Source organism: Peromyscus maniculatus, chromosome 21 (assembly GCF_049852395.1).
Source record: "Peromyscus maniculatus bairdii isolate BWxNUB_F1_BW_parent chromosome 21, HU_Pman_BW_mat_3.1, whole genome shotgun sequence".
Lineage (NCBI taxonomy): Eukaryota > Metazoa > Chordata > Mammalia > Rodentia > Cricetidae > Peromyscus > Peromyscus maniculatus.
The window spans coordinates 17,430,269-17,447,570 of record NC_134872.1 but is presented as its reverse complement, the minus strand read 5'-3'; the positions used below and the strand labels follow the sequence as shown (position 1 = coordinate 17,447,570).

Below are 17,302 nucleotides of genomic sequence, written 5' to 3'. Positions count from 1 at the left end.
ATTTTGATTTGCTATAAGGATATGTGATGTTCATGTGTATAATCACATTCACATTGTGTGGTGCACGTGTGTGCTCAAATGGAGGCCTGAGGTTGATACCAGTGTCTTCTTCCTTGATAGCGCTCCTGTAATTATTGAGGCAGGGTTTCTTGTTGAACGTAGACCTCCTTGATTCAGGCTAGTCTTGCTTTGGTAATCCTTACCTCTGCCTCCCAAGCGTTGGGATGACAGGCAAGCCACCATGCTTGTCTGGCTTTTACCTGGGCACTTTATCCACAAAGCCATTGCCCCAACATTCTTTGTGACTACTTGGCCGACATCACTGTGGTCTAGATTTCTGCTATTGGTGGATCAATCAAATATCCATAGCGATGAACACAAGGAAGTTGTTGCCCCTTTATTGTTGACCTGGGCGACTTTATGGAGAAGAACATTCGGTTAATTCTGACTAAAAACATTAGAACACACAAGCTGAATTCATGTCATGACCTTGGCCACAAGACAGTCAAGGTCATGGCAGGTTTTTCCTATGCTGTCAGGGATCAACGCAACTGTATCACACTCTATTAATTTCCGAGGTAACTAAGAAAAGGTGATTTTTCTTTAAACTTACAATGTACATGATTTTGAGAATAATTTAATACGTTAACCTCAAGATACAACTATATTCTAAGACCATTATTTTAAAGGAACGGATCCTTACAAGACCAAAATAACCCTTATATCATGAGGTTGGTTTAGCCTTTCTTTTTTTATCTCCTTCTTCTTTCAACAAATGTGCACCACCACGATATTCCAATAGCAAGGCTAATGAATGTGAAAGCTGCGATTCGCGAGGTACCAACCACATCTAGAACCCAGGGAGGCCAATCAGACAGAGTGAGTGTCTCATTCATTAATTCTAATTAAATGATCAGATGACATCACAACACTCTGGGGTGCAGCATTGAAACTGTCCATTAAGTTTCTTTTTTCTTGATGATCAGAGGTCCCACGTTGTCTCCAGTCTCTTCGTTATGTTTTATGTGAGCCCCATCACAGAACGGAAACTAGGAAGAGAGAAAGACTGTAAAATGTCTAATCCCCACATCAGTCTGTGCTCGGCAGAGGGGTAGCGATGCCAGATTCCCACACATCCCAGCTTCTAGTGTTCTTGGCTAGCAAAGGTACTTCTTTGAGCAGGAGGGAGAAATGGAGAGGAGGATAAAACCCAGATCACTACCCCAACATCCTGACATCTGGTGATGCACGCTGAAGACTTTAGCTGTGACTACCTACTGGCTACCGTTCTAGTGACCTATGTCTTTTGCCTATTTGTAAAAAAAAAAAAAAAAAAGATGTGTGCTGAGGGCTGAATCCTGGGTTTTATGCACACTGGGCAGGCACTCGACCCACAATTATGCCCATGGTTCTACTTGTAAGAGTTCAAGTTTATTCCATTAAAATCAATTTGTACTTGTGTGTAGTGGTGTACACCTATAATGCCAACACTTGAGAGGCAGAAGGATCAAGAGTTCAAGGCCAGCCGAGAATGCATGAGATCCTGTCTCAAAAACAAAACAAATCAAAACAAAAGTCACTTTGCTTAGGACCACTATGTCCACATCTTTGCAGCAATCTGGGCTCCAGTTTTTCCATTTTGCTCACCCTTGAGCCTCCAGTACTTCCCCCTCTAATGCGGCTCATTTTGAAGGGTCCATGGAGACATTTTCTTCTGGAAATGTGATTATAAATTTCCAACGTTCGTTCATTTTTACTAATTCCACGTCATAGGTATAACTGACATTTTTGTGTCTGGTGGAGGAGGAACAAACTAATCTGTCACTGTTTTCCAAAGAGCCAGCTTCTGTAGGACACAGGCTTGCTTTCGCTGTGCTTACAACACAGACCAGGGAGCCCCTGAGTCCTGGCAGACTTCATTTTTTTTTTAATGTTTTTTTCGAGACAGGGTTTCTCTGTGTAGCTTTGGAGCCTATCCTGGAACTCACTCTGTAGACTAGGCTAGCCTCGAACTCACAGAAATCCACCTGCCTCTGCCTTCCAAGTGCTAGGATTAAAGGTATGTGCCACCATGCCTGGCCAGACTTCATTTTTTAAATTAACTTTATTTTATGTGTTATGGCTATTTTGTCTCCATGTACATCAATGCATCATGTGTGTGCAGTGTCCATGAAGGCCAGAAGAGGGTGTCAGATTCCTGGAACTGGAGCTACAGACTGCTGTGAGCTGCCACATGTGTCCTGGGAACAGGAAATGGCAGTTCAGGGTCTTAACAGTGGAGGAAGAGTATTCCTGGGGTGTGCTGTTGGACTACTTACAACAGCCTATTCTTGATTCTTCCTCAGGCCCATATTTACTTTATGGGGCAAGTCAATCCAGGAAATTCCCTCCTGTGTCCGTGACCCCTGTCTCCCCGTCTGCTCTCCCCTCCCGTCTCCGTGATCCCTGTCCGCTCTCCCCTCCTGTCTCCATGATCCTTGTCTCCCTGTCCGCTCTCCCCTCCTGTCTCCATGATCCCTGTCTCCCTGTCCGCTCTCCTCTCCTGTCTCCATGATCCCTGTCTCCCTGTCCGCTCTCCCCTCCTGTCTCCATGATCCCTGTCTCCCTGTCCGCTCTCCTCTCCTGTCTCCATGATCCCTGTCTCCCTGTCCGCTCTCCCCTCCTGTCTCCATGATCCCTGTCTCCCTGTCCGCTCTCCCCTCCTGTCTCCATGATCCTTGTCTCCCTGTCCACTCTCCTCTCCTGTCTCCATGATCCCTGTCTCCCTGTCCGCTCTCCCCTCCTGTCTCCATGATCCCTGTCTCCCTGTCTGCTCTCCCCTCCTGTCTCCATGATCCCTGTCTCCCTGTCTGCTCTCCCCTCCTGTCTCCATGATCCCTGTCTCCCTGTCCGCTCTCCTCTCCTGTCTCCATGATCCTTGTCTCCCTGTCTGCTCTCCTCTCCTGTCTCCATGATCCCTGTCTCCCTGTCCGCTCTCCCTTCCTGTCTCCATGATCCCTGTCTCCCTGTCTGCTCTCCCCTCCCGTCTCCATGATCCCTGTCTCCTGTCTGCTCTTCCCTCCCATCTCCGTGATCCCTGTCTCCTGTCTGCTCTTCCCTCCCATCTCCGTGATCCCTGTCTCCTGTCTGCTCTTCCCTCCCATCTCCGTGATCCCTGTCTCCTGTCCACTCTCACCCACAGAAGCTCAAACTGGTAGCGCTTGTTTTGGGGGAACATAGGCTTTCACCGACTTGGACACAGAGTTTTAATTATTCTGTTGAAATGGCAGCAAAAGGTCAGCTGCTAATTGCTTAATCCGAGAGCCTCGCCATCATCACCCACTCACCTGGCCGTGCTGACAGCCAGCTCAGCACCAAAGCCGGGAAAACTCTCCTTCCCAATCTGCCCCTATCTTTACTTCTCCCCCAGGGCCTGTCCTGTCTGACTCTGTGCTGTCCAAACGCCGAATATCCTCTCCGATTCTTGTTGCGTCGCCTTGACTCACCAGTTCTGCTGGCCTCCGCGGCCACTGTGCCCCTAAGTCGAGACCACTGCCGCTGCACATTTCCTCTCAACCCTCACCCCAAACCCACTCTTTGCAGCTCAACTCTTTAGCACTGTTGGGGAAACATTAGCTTTTCAAACTGAATTCCTTGTTTCTGTTAAAGACGGCCCGCTTTACACCACAGGCTAAGATGCTGTAGTGTCCTCCCCAGTCTCCCTGACTAGTCCCTGCCAGGGCCCGAGAGCGTCGGTGGTTAAGTGTGTGTGCTCTTCCAGAGGACCCGAGTTTGGTTCCCAGAACCCATGTCAGGTAGCTCACGACTGCCTATAACTCTAGTTTCAGGGGGACCCAACTCTGTGGGTACCTATACTCATGCACATACGTATAATTAAAGCTAATAAAAAGAAGTCTTTTTAAAAAGTCACTGTTTTTTTGCTGATCCTGTTCATTTCTCTCCATTTCCACAGCCAGCATGGTGCTGTAAGTTACGTCTGAAAGACCCATGGCCCAAACCATGAGGCAAAGTTTTCACACTGGTTCTCCTCACGGACTCATCCCCGGAGGGCCCGAGTCTTCACCCACCCCCTTTCCTCATGACTGCTTTCTTGCACATTTTGAGAAAGCATTGCTACCATGTGGGTGCTGGGAATTGAACTCAGGTCCTCTGGAAGAATAGCCAGTGCTCTTAACCTCTGAGCCATCTCTCCAGCCCCAAGCACTGCTAATACTTGCATCTGCCTCCCATTTTCTAGAGGCAGGGGAACTCTCAGACAATCTAGCCCACGGCATAAGCACTCCCATTTATCAACGCACCAGAATCACACAGACAGGGCTCACCTGGGACACCAGTGCTGGCATGGGAGCAGGGTTACCCAGTGAGCAGTTTTAGGAATTTAGATTTAACATCACTGACTGGAGAGCTTCTGTGACTCCGGGAAAGTCTCCATTTTTACTTCCTAAGGTTTAGTGAGCAGTAAGAATGGAGCCTATGTAGGGACACCTTTTGAAACAGGTCTAGATGACAGAGCGCCAAGAGGTTATGTCCTAGTAGCTCCAGGAGCACCTAGTGTTCACATTCCATGTCCACACCAGGCCATCGTGGGACACAGTGACATCTCTTAATCTGCGTTTACTGGACCACACAACACCAAGCTACTAGAAGTGCTTACTGAAACAGTTCCTCGGGGCTGTGATGGGGGATGAAGGCAGGAGGAACAGGAGAGGGTACCAGTATGCACACAATGTGAGAGCTGAAAGGGGAACTGTTAGGGTTAGAAATGGCACCAGTAAGAAGTGACAAGGAGGAGGTCAGGGAGAACCGGGAGGGGGTGGCAAAGTATGACGATATATATATATTTATGAAAATGGCACAGTGAAGCCCATTTCTTAGCATGCTAACTAAAATATGTACACACACACCTGCTCCGGCCCCAACAGGGCTGGAGAGAAGGTTTAGCTGTTAAGGGAGTGTGTGTGTGTTCTATTCCTGTAGAAGACCCAAGTTCGAATCCCAGCTCCCAGCGCTCTTGGGTACCTTGTAACTGCCTGTAACTCAAGCTCCATGGGGGATCTGATGCCTTTGGCCTCTGCAGGTATTTGAGCTCATGTGACCATATCAACACATACACATGCATGCACACATGCACACATGCACTCATGCACGCATACACACATACACACACACACACACACACACACACAGGCATGCACACACAAAGATGGTATTAAAAACTAAAAACATAATAAAATATTCCCCGAAGCACACTTTCTACTAGGTCTTACATAGCCCCTTCTATGTTTATGACAAGAATCGTGATAGCATTCTCTACTGTAGTAAGCCTCTAACAGACTGCAATTTCAGAAAATAGTACTTTAAATTAGGTGGGTTTTTTCCTTAGGTCTAGGGACCAAACTCATGGCTTCTGGTACTCTCCACCACTGCCTACACTCCCAGCTCAGCATGCCATGGCCTTGGAAATTAAGCTTTGGAACTTCATTTCCCTCGAATGTGAACAGCAGCACATCCAGTGTTAGCGTTTTGGGCCTCTCAGGACACCTGGGATTCTGAAGTCACCCAGTGCATCACCCTGTCCATGTCTAGAGCCTGCAGGTGTCGTTTCCATCCGACAGAATAGAATTCTCATCGCATCAAGTGGGTTTTAATGGATTCAATACAGCCAGGTATTTAATTACAGGGACTGCAGCTAAGAGAAGGCTTAGGATAGATATTACCAGTAAGAAATCTAAGCCAGGTGAGGTGCTGCTGTACACCTATAATCCAAAACAGGAAGACCGGCACCAGTGCAGGGCACCTGACTCCAAGGGACCTCTGCAGCTTCACAGGCTACCCAGCAAGATCCTGTCTCTCTCACACACACACACTCCGCTTAGTCAGTTTCTCATTGCACTTAGGCTGTGGAATTTCCTCCCGAGATCCCCTTGGGGAAGAATTCCCAAGAGAAAATCGAAGACATGTTTCCTTCATCTTTGGGTTTTTTTGATGGTTAACTCAGTTTAATTCCTTGAGGGTATGAGGTCATTTCACTGCACGGCAGCTGTATGTTTGAGAAAACATACTCCGCAGAAGTATGGAGAGCTGTGTGTGCTGAGGCAAGCCTGCCACCCCAGCACTTGAGACAGAGGCAGGAGGATGGCAAGTCTGAGATCCCTGGCCAAAGCCCATCTCCGACAAACAGAAAGCAGCGTGTGAAAACCAGGGAGGACCGGACCCCACAGAAGCAAGGCGGAGCAGGGCTCTCCACCAGCCTGGCACACGGGCACACTGGCACAGCACCACTCTCCACCAGCCTGGCACACGGGCACACGGGCACAGCACCACTCACCTTTTTGGACCTCCAGCAGCGGCAGTACACAGCCTTATCTCCCAGGTCCTCCATGTCGAAGGCGTGCACCACCTTGGGGTTGTCTTTCTGGACGTGAAGGTTCACCATACCTTTGGAACGAGTATCTTTAACGTAGAACTTTTTGTAAGCCAGGTAACCGAGGGCAGCTGTCCCAGCAGCAAATGTCACGGCTGCAATCCACTCAACTGCAACAGACAAGGGAGGGAGGGACCGTGAGAGGCAGTAGAGCTCCTGAGGCCCGACAAGCATAATGTTTAGAGTCACATCCATTTCTTATTTACGGGTAGGTGGCGTGTGCTCACAGCACACGCTGAGGTCAGAGGGCAACTTCTGGGAGTTGGTTCTCTCCCTCCATGGCGTGGGTCCTGGGAATCGAACTCAGTTTACAAGCATGGTAGAAAGCACCTGTACCTGCGGAAGCCATCCTGCCAGTCTGATAACAATTTTCTTTTTTTGACCACAGGTTAATTTTATTTAATCAAACAAATGTAACATGTCTTTGCATTGTTAACAAAAGCGGTAGGAAAAATATGTAACACACCTTAAAATAATATTCCACAACATCACACCTTTTGTTCGGACAGGTGGTTTAGGCCAAACAAACAAAATTGAAGGCAACTGGTGGGCCTTTTTCCCTCTCTCCATTTTCCCTCCTCCCTCCTTCCTTCCCTGAGTCTCCTATAGCTGTGATCTATGACCTTGATCCTCCTGCCTCCACACTCAGTGTTGTGTAACTGTCTTGTGCCACCATACCCAGGCTTCCGGCATGCTAGTCCAGCACGACCAACTCCTGGATGTTTAGGTCTGGCTTGCAAAGCAGAAGGGATTTGGCAAAGTGTATGCAGAAATTCTAAGAAGGGTGAGGCTCTGTAGGTGGTGGGGATGGCTTTTCCTGGGTCCTCACCCACTGAGTGATAATGATTTTCAATGTTACTAAATGACCCAAACACAGTGGTGTAGAGTTCTTTTCTCAAGGCTTTCCACCACCCTCCCTAATGCAGATGTGATTTTTACTACTGAGTGGACAGCTAAGTTAATATAACAGAGGGAAAAGCAACGGGTATTTTCCCTTCTCTGAGACAGAAAAGGGGAAGCAAAGCTTGATAATCTTTCAAGCGCTCATCAACATTTTCAGTAGCACCTGTACCTGCAAATACCTACTGCTTCAAGAAGAAAACAAAACCTGAAAAATAAGATTCGGGTTATAGCCGGGCGGTGGTGGCGCACGCCGTTAGTCCCAGCACTAGGGAGGCAGAGTCAGGCGGATCTCTGTGAGTTTGAGGCCAGCCTGGGCTACCAAGTGAGCTCCAGGAAAGGCGCAAAGCTACGCAGAGAAGCGCTGTCTCGAAAAAACAAAAAACAAAACAAAAAAAAAAATTCAGGTTATAAACAAAACAGAAAGACCAGGAGTGATGGCATTCATTAGCAAAAGGAGTTCACTTAAAGAGCAAAATCCCGCAGTTGCTTTGAAATGCTTTAATTTATCAAAACCCAGTGCACCTCGACATTAACACAAATAGAACCAGATCTGGACAAGACAAAGAGAGACCTGTAAACCCCGCCCCCCCCCCCCCCCCAATCACTGAGCATCCCCAGGATCTGCCTGGCAGGGTTGGTTCTAGGTCTGAAGTTATTCAAAGGCTACCAAAATCTACAAATTGCTTTCTCACTAAAATACAAAGCATAGTATTAGTAATACTAGTAACTGTAATAGTCTCATATGAAACATTCAATAAATTCTTCATTTCTATTTTCTTTCTGAATTTCCTAAAACTTCATTTTAAGCAAAATGTTATTCTACTTCCCAATAATAATAAAATAATATTGTTGGACTAACAGGCCATGTATTTATTCCTTCTGCATCCAAGGACTCCTTAGAAACCCAAGTGCTTAGCAGCCACCTCGGCTCCAGGCAGTGACGGCAGAAGCCAAGTTCAGCATTATCTGGTTGCCCTTAGCCTCAGAAGCGAGTTGTCTAGTCCCAGCATGGAGGGGCTGCAGGAAGAAGTCGATCGATTGGGGTCAGGATAAACACACTGGGCTGCTTCCTAGCACTTCCTCATCAGGTCTTCAGTGTCTGAAATGAGTTCCCAGACTATCAAAGAAAGCCCTAGGGAGATAAGTACAAAAACATTTTTATTGCCAAACACAATCCCATGGGCATAGTGGACCCCAGGATACTTCTGTCTTCCTGTCTCACAGTGGGACAGATCTGATGGTGTCTACACAGACCAAACTAGAGCTCAATCCTTTTTTTTTTCCTTCCTTCCTTCCTTCCTTCCTTCCTTCCTTCCTTCCTTCCTTCCTTCCTTCCTTCCTTCCTTCCTTCCTTCCTTCCTTCCTTCCTTCCTTCTTCCTTCCTTCTTTCTTTCTTTCTTTCTTTCTTTCTTTCTTTCTTTCTTTCTTTCTTTTCAAGACAGGGTTTCTCTGTGTAGCCTTGGCTGTCCTGGAACTCGCTCTGTAGCCCAGGCTGGTCACAAACTCAGAGACCTGCCTGCCTCTGCCTCCCAGGTTCTGGGATTAAGGGCGTGCTGGAGCTCAGTCCTAACAGCTTCACCTACAAGAGCCCTCACACCCACCCCAACTCCTTTCATCTTGGTCTTCTCATTTATTTAACAGCCTCCATCCAATGTTTCTAATGGGCACACTCTATGGATCATGGACTCTATTTTCAACTACAGAAGCATTTTTCTCTGTAGAAACCAATTTAGATTGCTTTCCATCCCAGGTCATTTCCATTTCTTCTTGCTAGGGCACCTAGAATAAACATTAACTGGTATTCTGTTATTCCCAGGTGCCACCTGACCAGTGGTCACCTGACAACTTCAAACCTTTGACCTCCTCAGGAATTTTTCTCTTTTTACAGGACTGGGAACTGACCCAAGGCTTTGAGTATTCTGGGCAAATGTTCTGCCTCTGTGATGCATCTCCAGCCCTTCAGAATGTTTTGTAACTACGAATTTTCTGTAAATGTCTCTTGAACTTCAGTGTTCAAGCGGGGCTGAAATCTACTTCAATTTGCCGGACTCCCATCCCCTTCGATGAATAGCTCAGGAAGGAGCTGCAGGTAGCTATACCCAAGGCGAAGCCACTTACAATTCAGATGGAAGAATCTGAGGTCAATCTTGGCTAGACATTGGACCCTGTCTCAAAACATGAAAACCTCAATTTCACAGTGTCTGCTGACATGTAATAGGAACTCAAAAAGAAGTTATAACTCCCCTTCTGAATTAGGTTACCACAGCTCCTTGAATATTGTGATCTTAGTTCTTTTTTTTTTTTTTGCAGGAATTTAATTTTGAAGGTAAATGGCCCCTGATACCTATTTGCTGTAATGGAGTTCAGGCTCCACCTCCTGAGAAGCTTTTTATACTTATGTTAATGATCCCCACAAACTTCAAATGTCCTGAGATTCGTAGAACAACTGGCTGGCATTAACTGGATTCAAGGTGGGAAACATTCCTCCAGTCTCTTTTTCCCTATTACCATATTAATATATAGGATGACATCAGAAAACAAAAACCAAATAAACTTTTACCTTCTCCAGAATTTTTTGACCAGGGAAGAAATGAAAGAGGAACGGACACAGAAGAGCAGCCATACCATAGACGTCACAGCTGACGCACACCCTAGGTACTCGAGGGTGTCTGTCCCATGGGACTCAACACACAGGCTCTGTGACCAAACGTCCAGCAAGGGCACTGGCCGCCCCGACAAGTGTCACAGTATCGTATGCGTGCTAGAGAAACAGCGTTGGAATCACTTCAAGTGAGTGTTAGACCCACAGAGCTGCATCAGGCCTTAGAGGGAAGAATTCTATTCTTCCTTCTCCCCAAATTCTAATTTCTAATCTCATTAGGGACAGATTGCTACTTTCCAGACAGAAGGAAAATGTTGCTACTTTATCACTCCATGACTGCAGCCTCAATCAGGTTTTTTCTGGCAAAGAGTGGCCAACACCTCTGGCAACTCCAGGGCAAAGAAGGAAAAGGGAAGTAGAGAGATAGATAAAGACGATTCAAATGCCAACCTGGAGGAGGAAGAATCAGAGAGTAAGCAAATAACACAACCCAAGAACACTCAGAGCATGGCAGAAGCCTGTCTCAGAATTAGTAACTGTCAGGCTGGAGTCCCTCATCTGCCATCCGAGGCTGAGTGCCTGTTGGGGTACCTCTTCACACTGAGGGCATGGCAGGGCTGGTCTTAAGTTCACTCACAACTGCAGAGACAACACAGGACTCTGATCTGTTCTCTGCTGCCTCCTTTCAGGCCGTGAGCCCTTTCCTGCCTCCTCCAGGGCAATCCTTCTTCCTTTGCTAGATACAGTTCGTAAGGGTGGGTTGTTCCTGTAGATCAATCAAACCTGTTTTCTTCTACATAAACACCATTAAAGGAAGATTAGAGCCAGGCAACAAGAGAACACGATCTCTGCTTCCTCATGCAGCCTCGGGTCTGCTTTATAGCCTCTGGTTTCTCTTGGACGTGCTCCTAAACCCACAGCCCTCCTTATGACTGATCCCTCAGATATGCCTTACTGGGAGGGTTCATTTGCTTTGACTTAGAAATCTCACCCTTCTTTTCCTTCAGACTAGTTCCTGCCCAAAGGACCTTCAACTACCCACTACCACCAACTGCCACAGAACCGGAATGTGCTGGAATGTGCGTGGGTCAGGAGAGGGGGAGGGGCACTGTGCTGAAACCAAACCTTCTGTGAGTGCTGGTTTTTTTCCCCCTCAAGATTTGGTACGCGTGGTGTCAACGTCAAAGGAGCACTATGCATTGACGGATGAGCAATTCACCTTGATTTTCATCTGTCCCTTCCATGGCCTCAGTGTTCTTATACCTGATGGCTTTTTCTAGACCTGTGTCTAGACCTGAGATCTACTTCTCAGACTCAGAAAACAAAAAGCATCAGTCAGCCAGGGGGCACCTCAGGCACCCATAGGGATGCACAGGGTTACTCTTTCCCATTCCAGAAAACATCCACCAAAGACAACAGCTCTTATTTCAGCTCCAGCTCGGAATCCCACTGCTCATTATCTGCTTACTATTTTCTTGGTGTGACCTGTACATTCTTTTGCAGAAAAAAAAAAATCCTTTAAATAACTTTCCAAAACTCATGGAACTAGAAAATGTCATCCTGACTGAGGTAACCCAAACCCAGAAGGACAAACATGGTATGTACTCACTCATAAGTGGATGCTAGATATAAAGCAAAGAACAGTCAGACTGCAACCCACAGATCCAGGGAGGCTACATAGCAGGGGGGACCCTAGGATGACTGTGGCTTATAATAAGTTTTGGTTTTACTCAATCACTGGGCAAGCCTCAGTGAAACATTTCACTATTAGGATAAGAATTTGTACTGTATCAAGCCGATAATAGAAAAATAAATAAATAAATAAAAATGAAAAAAAACTTTCCAAAACTGGAGAAACTTACTGAATTAATATATTCTGATAGAATGAACTGGAAAAATATAAAGGACTCCGAAGAAAGTAAGGATATAAATAAAGGATATAAACAGACGGGCCAGCATTGGTTATGTGCTTGTGATGATCCAGGCTTGCAGTGGACAACACAGCACATGAAAACACATAAATCCCTCTTTATACCCTGTGGACAGGACCAAGTAAGAAGATGTACAAGAGAAAGCAGGGCAAGGCACAGAGCTGGCAGGAGGGCTCAGAGGATACAGGTGCCTGCTGCCAAGTCTGTCTACCTGAGTTTCATTCCTGACCCACATGGTGGGAGGAGAGAAGAATGCCCATAAGTTGTCCTCTGACCTTCACCCAGGTGCTGTGACCCTTGACCCCCTCCCCTCGAACTCATACACAGTAAGTAATTTATTAAACAAGAATTTTGATTTAAGAGGCTGGTAGGCAGGCTAGCTCCGGGAGTCAAGGCACTTGCTGGAAAAGCCACATGACCTGAATTCTGTCTATGTAACTCACAAGACTGAAGAAGGAGCTACAGAGCTGCCCTCTGACCTCTACTCTGCTCAGGAGCAGACCTCTGTGAGTTTGAGGCCAGCCTACTCTACATAGGGAGTTCCAGGCCAGCCAGGGTTAACAGAGAGAGAGAGAGGCCCTGACTCAAATAAAGAAACAAACAAAACAAACAGAAACAGGCACTGGCAACGAGAGAGCACAGAGCCGGGAGAGACTGACTCTCTTTAGTCAGCCCTGTGGGAATGGAAGGGTGAAGGTCGACAGCAGGCGCTGTGAGGTGTGGAGGCATCGAGACCAGGAGGAGTTCAGAAAGGCCGTCTATTGGGCAAGAGGAAGAATCATGAGATTGCATCCGTGGGCATCGAAGGCCACTTTCCAGAAACCATAGTGAGCTCGCTGGCACGTGCCCAAACCATCTCACACTGACTGGGGGGCGGGTCTCAAGTTCCATCACTTTTCTGCACTGCCCCCCTCTAACTCCAGTCCTGGTTTGATACCCACTTAGCTTGATTAGCCGCCTTCCCTCTGGACCACAGGCTCTCCATCCTCAATGTAAAGAATTCTACAAGCATAGACATTCTCCCCCTACCCTTAATTTTTTTTTTCCCTCTTGAGATGGTCATGTTACATAGCCCAAGCTGGCCTCCAACTCTTGATTCTCCAGAGGGCTGGGATAGCAGGTATTTGCAACCACACCTGGTTGTAAGTCAGAATTTTAGTTTTCAACTAAATACCAGTAGGCATGTTAACTCTAAGGGTCCAAAGTGTGGCTCAATTGGCACACTGCTTGCTTTGTTCCACAAAGCCCTGCATAAAATCCACAGTACCAAATAAACCGGGTGTGATAGTGCACACCTACAATCCCAGCACCCATGAGGTAGAGGCAGAAGGATCAGGAGTTCAAAGTGATCTTCTGCTATTATAGCAAGTTAGAAGCCAGCCTGAGTTACACACAAGACTCTATAAAAACAAACAAACAAACAAAAAGCAAACCACAACAGCTGTACAAGATCCAAGAAGTAAACATTAAAAGGTATATTGCGCTGGGTGGTGGTGGCGCACGCACTCGAGAGGCAGAGCCAGGTGGATCTCTGTGAGTTCGAGGTCAGCCTGGACTACCGAGTGAGTTCCAGGAAAGGCGCAAAGCTACACAGAGAAACCCTGTCTCAAAAAACCAAAAAAAAAAAAATATATATATATATATATAATTCCAATTCCAGGGTCACTGACTGACTGACACCCTCTTCTGGCCTCCATGGGCACCTCATGCACACCATATACCAAAATACAAACAGCCAAAACACTCATACATAAAGTAAATAAATCTTAAAAGGGGATGGAGGATTTATTTCCAAGGGAATCTACATTCCAACTTTGAGGGGAAAGGAGCTGGTAGAGGAAGCTTGCAAAGCCTCTGGGACTCTCCCCATGGTCTTCATAATGATCTCTCTGTCATTCCTATTTTTAAAATGTTACCCCGTATAACAAAGGCGAGTACTTCAAGTTGAAGCTAACTGGGGGTTTCACCAAGAGGTTTCCTATTCCGTAGATAATGGTATACTAATGGAGAGTCACCTCTGAGCTTCCTTGTGCCCACAAATGAAGCAAAACCAAAACCTTATCTTTTGACTGCAGGAAAGACCAGTCTGCAAATGGTGACAAGTCCTTGGGGTTCACCTTCCTTTTCAACAGCACACTATCTAAATCATGGTCTAGTATCCGCTTCTACAGTATGATCCCAGATTTCAAACAAAAACATATTTTGCAATCTCTTGGCTCACCTCAGGCATGTGCAACAGTGTTCCTACAAAATTAAAACAACTGCACCACAAACCACACGAGCATTTTATTTTGTGCAACAGTCTTATTGCCAAGGACATTGTTTTTTCAGGTGTGGTGGCACAGGCCTACAGTCTCAGCAGTGGAGAGGCTGATCAGGAAGATTTTGAGTTCAAGGTTAGCCTGGGCTACAAGGAAAGACTAGGTCTCAAAAAAAAAAAACCCAACAAAACAACAAAAACAAACAAACGCTCAACAGCAAACAAAACAAAAACCCCAGATTTTAAAAACCATAAAGAAAATTTAAACTCACCAAAGTGCATGTATTTAAAGGAGTCCCAAGATGGCTATCCTTTGGAGTAAATTTTGCAAAAGAATTGTCTTTAGTAACTTTAAAATGTTTGGTCATTGGCATGATGGCTTCTGGGGAAAGGTGCCTGCTGCCAAGCCTGATAACCTGAGTTTGGTCCCTGGGACTCACATGGTGGGAGAGAATCAACTCCTTACAAGTTCTCCTCTTACTTCCACATGAGCCATGGCACGCAAATAAATGTTAAAAAATAAAAATAAAAGGTTTTCTCCCTCTTACCTGCCAAGTCAGTTTCATTAACATACGGTAGAACCTTCCACTATATATAACCTATACTACAAAATTGAGGTCCAAGTTAGGAATGGTTACAGAACTGAGCACTATAGATAACCAGCATTTGCTGAATGAATCAATGGGGCTCATCGTAATGAACTTTTACCTTTGCTCAACTAAGGTTGAGGTAACCAAACCCTGGGGTGTGGCATTTTATACCTGGGCAGAGTCTATCACGCATATCGCAAAGCTTGTGGTCAATTTGAACAGTTAATCACCTTAACACTAGCCAAGTTTCACAAATTCTCTAAATTTCAGCCAGATTTCTTCAAAATACTGTTTTCAAAGCTTAGGGAAGAAGGCTACTTTCAGTTGTTTCTTGGACCACTGCCATCAGTGGCCTGATGCAAGGTGCGTCAGAAACCGGAAATTGGAAGACCTCGCTCAGATTGGGTTTCCTTCACCTTGGATCACAAAGCCAGCAAAATATCTACGACATGACCATTCCCGGACACCAGGGTCGGAGGGAGCTGCCAGTTTCCCCACACACTTCTCGGTGCCCTTGGGGGTACTGAGGGACAGAGGATTTTCAGGGTGGACTGTAACCCGCTAGCCTGGTTGCGCACATCGTGGCTGGCTGGGGAAGTGGTCCAGGGCCGGGATGCCGGCCGGCACCAGCATCCGGCAACCCGCGAGCTCCCGGCAGGCCTGCGCCTGCCCTTGTGCAGGTCAAGGTGACAGTCCGGATAAGGGTGGCGGGGGACCGGCCGCGGGCGGCTCACCTCGCACAGAGTCGCTGCTGATGCCCATGGTGCGGGCAGCGGGAAGGCCGTGGCAGGACCGCGCGGGCGAGCGCTGGGGGACCGCGGAGACCCGGGCAGGACGCAACCTCCGGGCCCACTCACAGCCACTGCGCAGGCGCCGCGGCAAGCTGGGGAGCGCGTGTGAGGGCGCGCCGGTAGAGTCGCGCATGCGCGGCGGCCCCAACCCGGAGGACCGGTGAGGATTTGACAGCCGCGGGACAACCCTGGGTGCCAAGGTGGTGACTGCGTCTGCGCTGGCCGGGCGAGCCTATCCAGGCCGGGTTTTACAGGTGGTCCAGCTGTGAGCGTTTCAGGTGACTTAGGACAAGTACCCGCAGGACTGTCTCCCTATAGCCGGCCATAAGCCCGCTTTGGCTATCGGTAACGCAAGGGGTGGCCAGCTCCGCGGTGGGTCCTGCAAATCTGGCCAGCTCCGCTGTGGGTCCCGCAAGACCAGACTTTGCCATAGGGTGTCAGTGCAGACGCACAGGCGTTGATGGAACTGCATCTGGAACCTCTGCTAGCCACATTGGGCCTCCGGACCTTCGGTCTTTGACCTTGCCAGTCATCTACCCAGAAAAACAAAAACAAACTTGCTCCGGCTGGCGAGGCAGTTCAGCGGTACTGTGCTTGCTCAACGGCATTGTGCTTGCCCAACACGCACGACGCTCTGTCTTCAATTCCCAGCACTGCCATGAATAAATGAACATAAGTAGAGTGTTCATCTCTTAAAAGAAAAACGTGTTCACTTAGGAAAACTATCGAGAAGGCCGCAGAGTCTTAGAGATTAGGAGCACATACAGCTTTTTCATAGGACCCAAGTTTGATTCCCAGCACCCACGTAGGTGGGCTCACAACGCCTGCTATTCCAGCTCCAAGGAACCCTACTCCTCTGGCCTCCCCGAGCACCGGCACACACATACAATTAATCTTTAAAAAGAAAGTGGATTAGGATGGCTGCCAATCTCTAACACATAAACTTGTCACGATACTTTGAGGCAACAGTCAGGCTGGGTGCCAACTGGAAGGTGTGAGAAGAAACATCTTCACTCAGGATGCTCCTGTCCCTTTGATCTGGGAGGGCAGGGCGTGGTGGGAGGTCTGCCTATCACCACCTCTCTAGGTTGCCCTGCTGCCGTCTCCCAGGAGTGGGGCACCTCACATCGGGACGTACCGGGGGATGCTTGTTTGTCCCGGGAAGCTCTGGGGTGCTGGTGATGAAGCAAACAGTGGATACGTGGGACAATAGTCCCATCCTGCGGGTCTCTGAGCATGCTCAGTGCTGTTGGGCAGCAGGCTCCGACTCGGAACCTGCTCAGTTCGGTGCTGGTCAATCTTCTGGACGTGCTCCTGGAAGGGTGAGCGGGTCTAGCGGGTGGCTTCTGCGCATGTTCAGTGAGGTGCTGGCGGGGCTCCAGTAGGGTAGCCTCTGGGCATGCTCAACACGGCGGGGCCGGAGCCAGGCTAGTAGCATTTGCGCATGCTCAGACTGGTCCTGTCCGGGCCGGAGCGAGCAGGGGGCGGGCAGAGGCGGAGCCCAGGCGCCCTTATCCCGGGCGCGGGCGGCCGGAGTTCAGAGTGCGGGCCGCGGAGCGGGCAGCGCGGTCTCGGTATGGGTCCGCGCGCTGGGCCTGCGCAGGCGATGCCGCCCGGTCCTTCCTGACGCCTGACGCCGAGTGTCGCCGCCCCGATGGCCGCCGAGCCCCCTGCGCTGCGCCTGCGGCCGCCGGGGAGCACCGGGGACAGCCCGCCAGTGCCGCGCCTGCTCGGAGGCTGCGTGCCGCTGTCGCATCAGGTGGCTGGCCACATGTACGGCAAGGACAAAGTGGGTGAGTGC

General features: G+C 48.3%; 2 protein-coding genes and 1 long non-coding RNA gene across 6 annotated transcripts in view; 1 reads left to right on the top strand and 2 right to left on the bottom strand.

Annotated features, from left to right (window-relative positions):
* Positions 1–382: 382 nt before the first annotated feature.
* Positions 383–15,604, bottom strand: Cisd1 (CDGSH iron sulfur domain 1). Of its 4 annotated transcripts, none has more exons than XM_076557001.1 (4): positions 10,921–10,992; positions 8,187–8,459; positions 6,329–6,534; positions 383–1,049 (listed from the first exon to the last, which is right to left on the bottom strand). In XM_076557001.1, the coding sequence occupies exons 2-4, from the start codon at positions 8,191–8,193 to the stop codon at positions 960–962; spliced, it is 303 nt and encodes a 100-aa protein (XP_076413116.1). In that variant the 5' UTR covers positions 8,194–8,459; positions 10,921–10,992; the 3' UTR covers positions 383–959. The 4 variants fall into 4 exon arrangements, with proteins under 4 accessions (XP_076413116.1, XP_076413117.1, XP_076413118.1 ...); XM_076557002.1 differs by having other exon boundaries at positions 9,953–10,973; XM_076557003.1 differs by having other exon boundaries at positions 10,567–10,934.
* On the bottom strand, positions 14,132–15,438 carry LOC143269850 (uncharacterized). Its single transcript, XR_013046620.1, has 2 exons — positions 14,669–15,438; positions 14,132–14,431 (listed from the first exon to the last, which is right to left on the bottom strand). It is a non-coding gene; the product is annotated as an uncharacterized LOC143269850 (long non-coding RNA).
* Positions 15,605–15,641: 37 nt separating the features above from the next.
* Positions 15,642–17,302, top strand: part of Ipmk (inositol polyphosphate multikinase) — a 39,643-nt gene continuing 37,982 nt past the window's right edge. The window contains exon 1 of the mRNA XM_006979056.4: positions 15,642–17,294. Coding sequence (XP_006979118.1) covers positions 17,156–17,294 — 139 coding nt within the window. The 5' untranslated portion in view covers positions 15,642–17,155. The remainder of the gene's footprint in view (positions 17,295–17,302) is intronic.

Bases quoted from the DNA above. Each gene is read 5' to 3' on its own strand.
- Cisd1 (XM_006979054.4), bottom strand. From the start codon at position 15,472: ATGGGCATCAGCAGCGACTCTGTGCGAG. The intron at 6,535-15,444 runs GTGAGCCGCCCG...TGTCTGTTGCAG, and splicing joins CAGCAGCGACTCTGTGCGAG to TTGAGTGGATTGCAGCCGTG. The intron at 1,050-6,328 runs GTGAGTGGTGCT...CTCTCTTCCTAG, and splicing joins GCTGCTGGAGGTCCAAAAAG to TTTCCGTTCTGTGATGGGGC.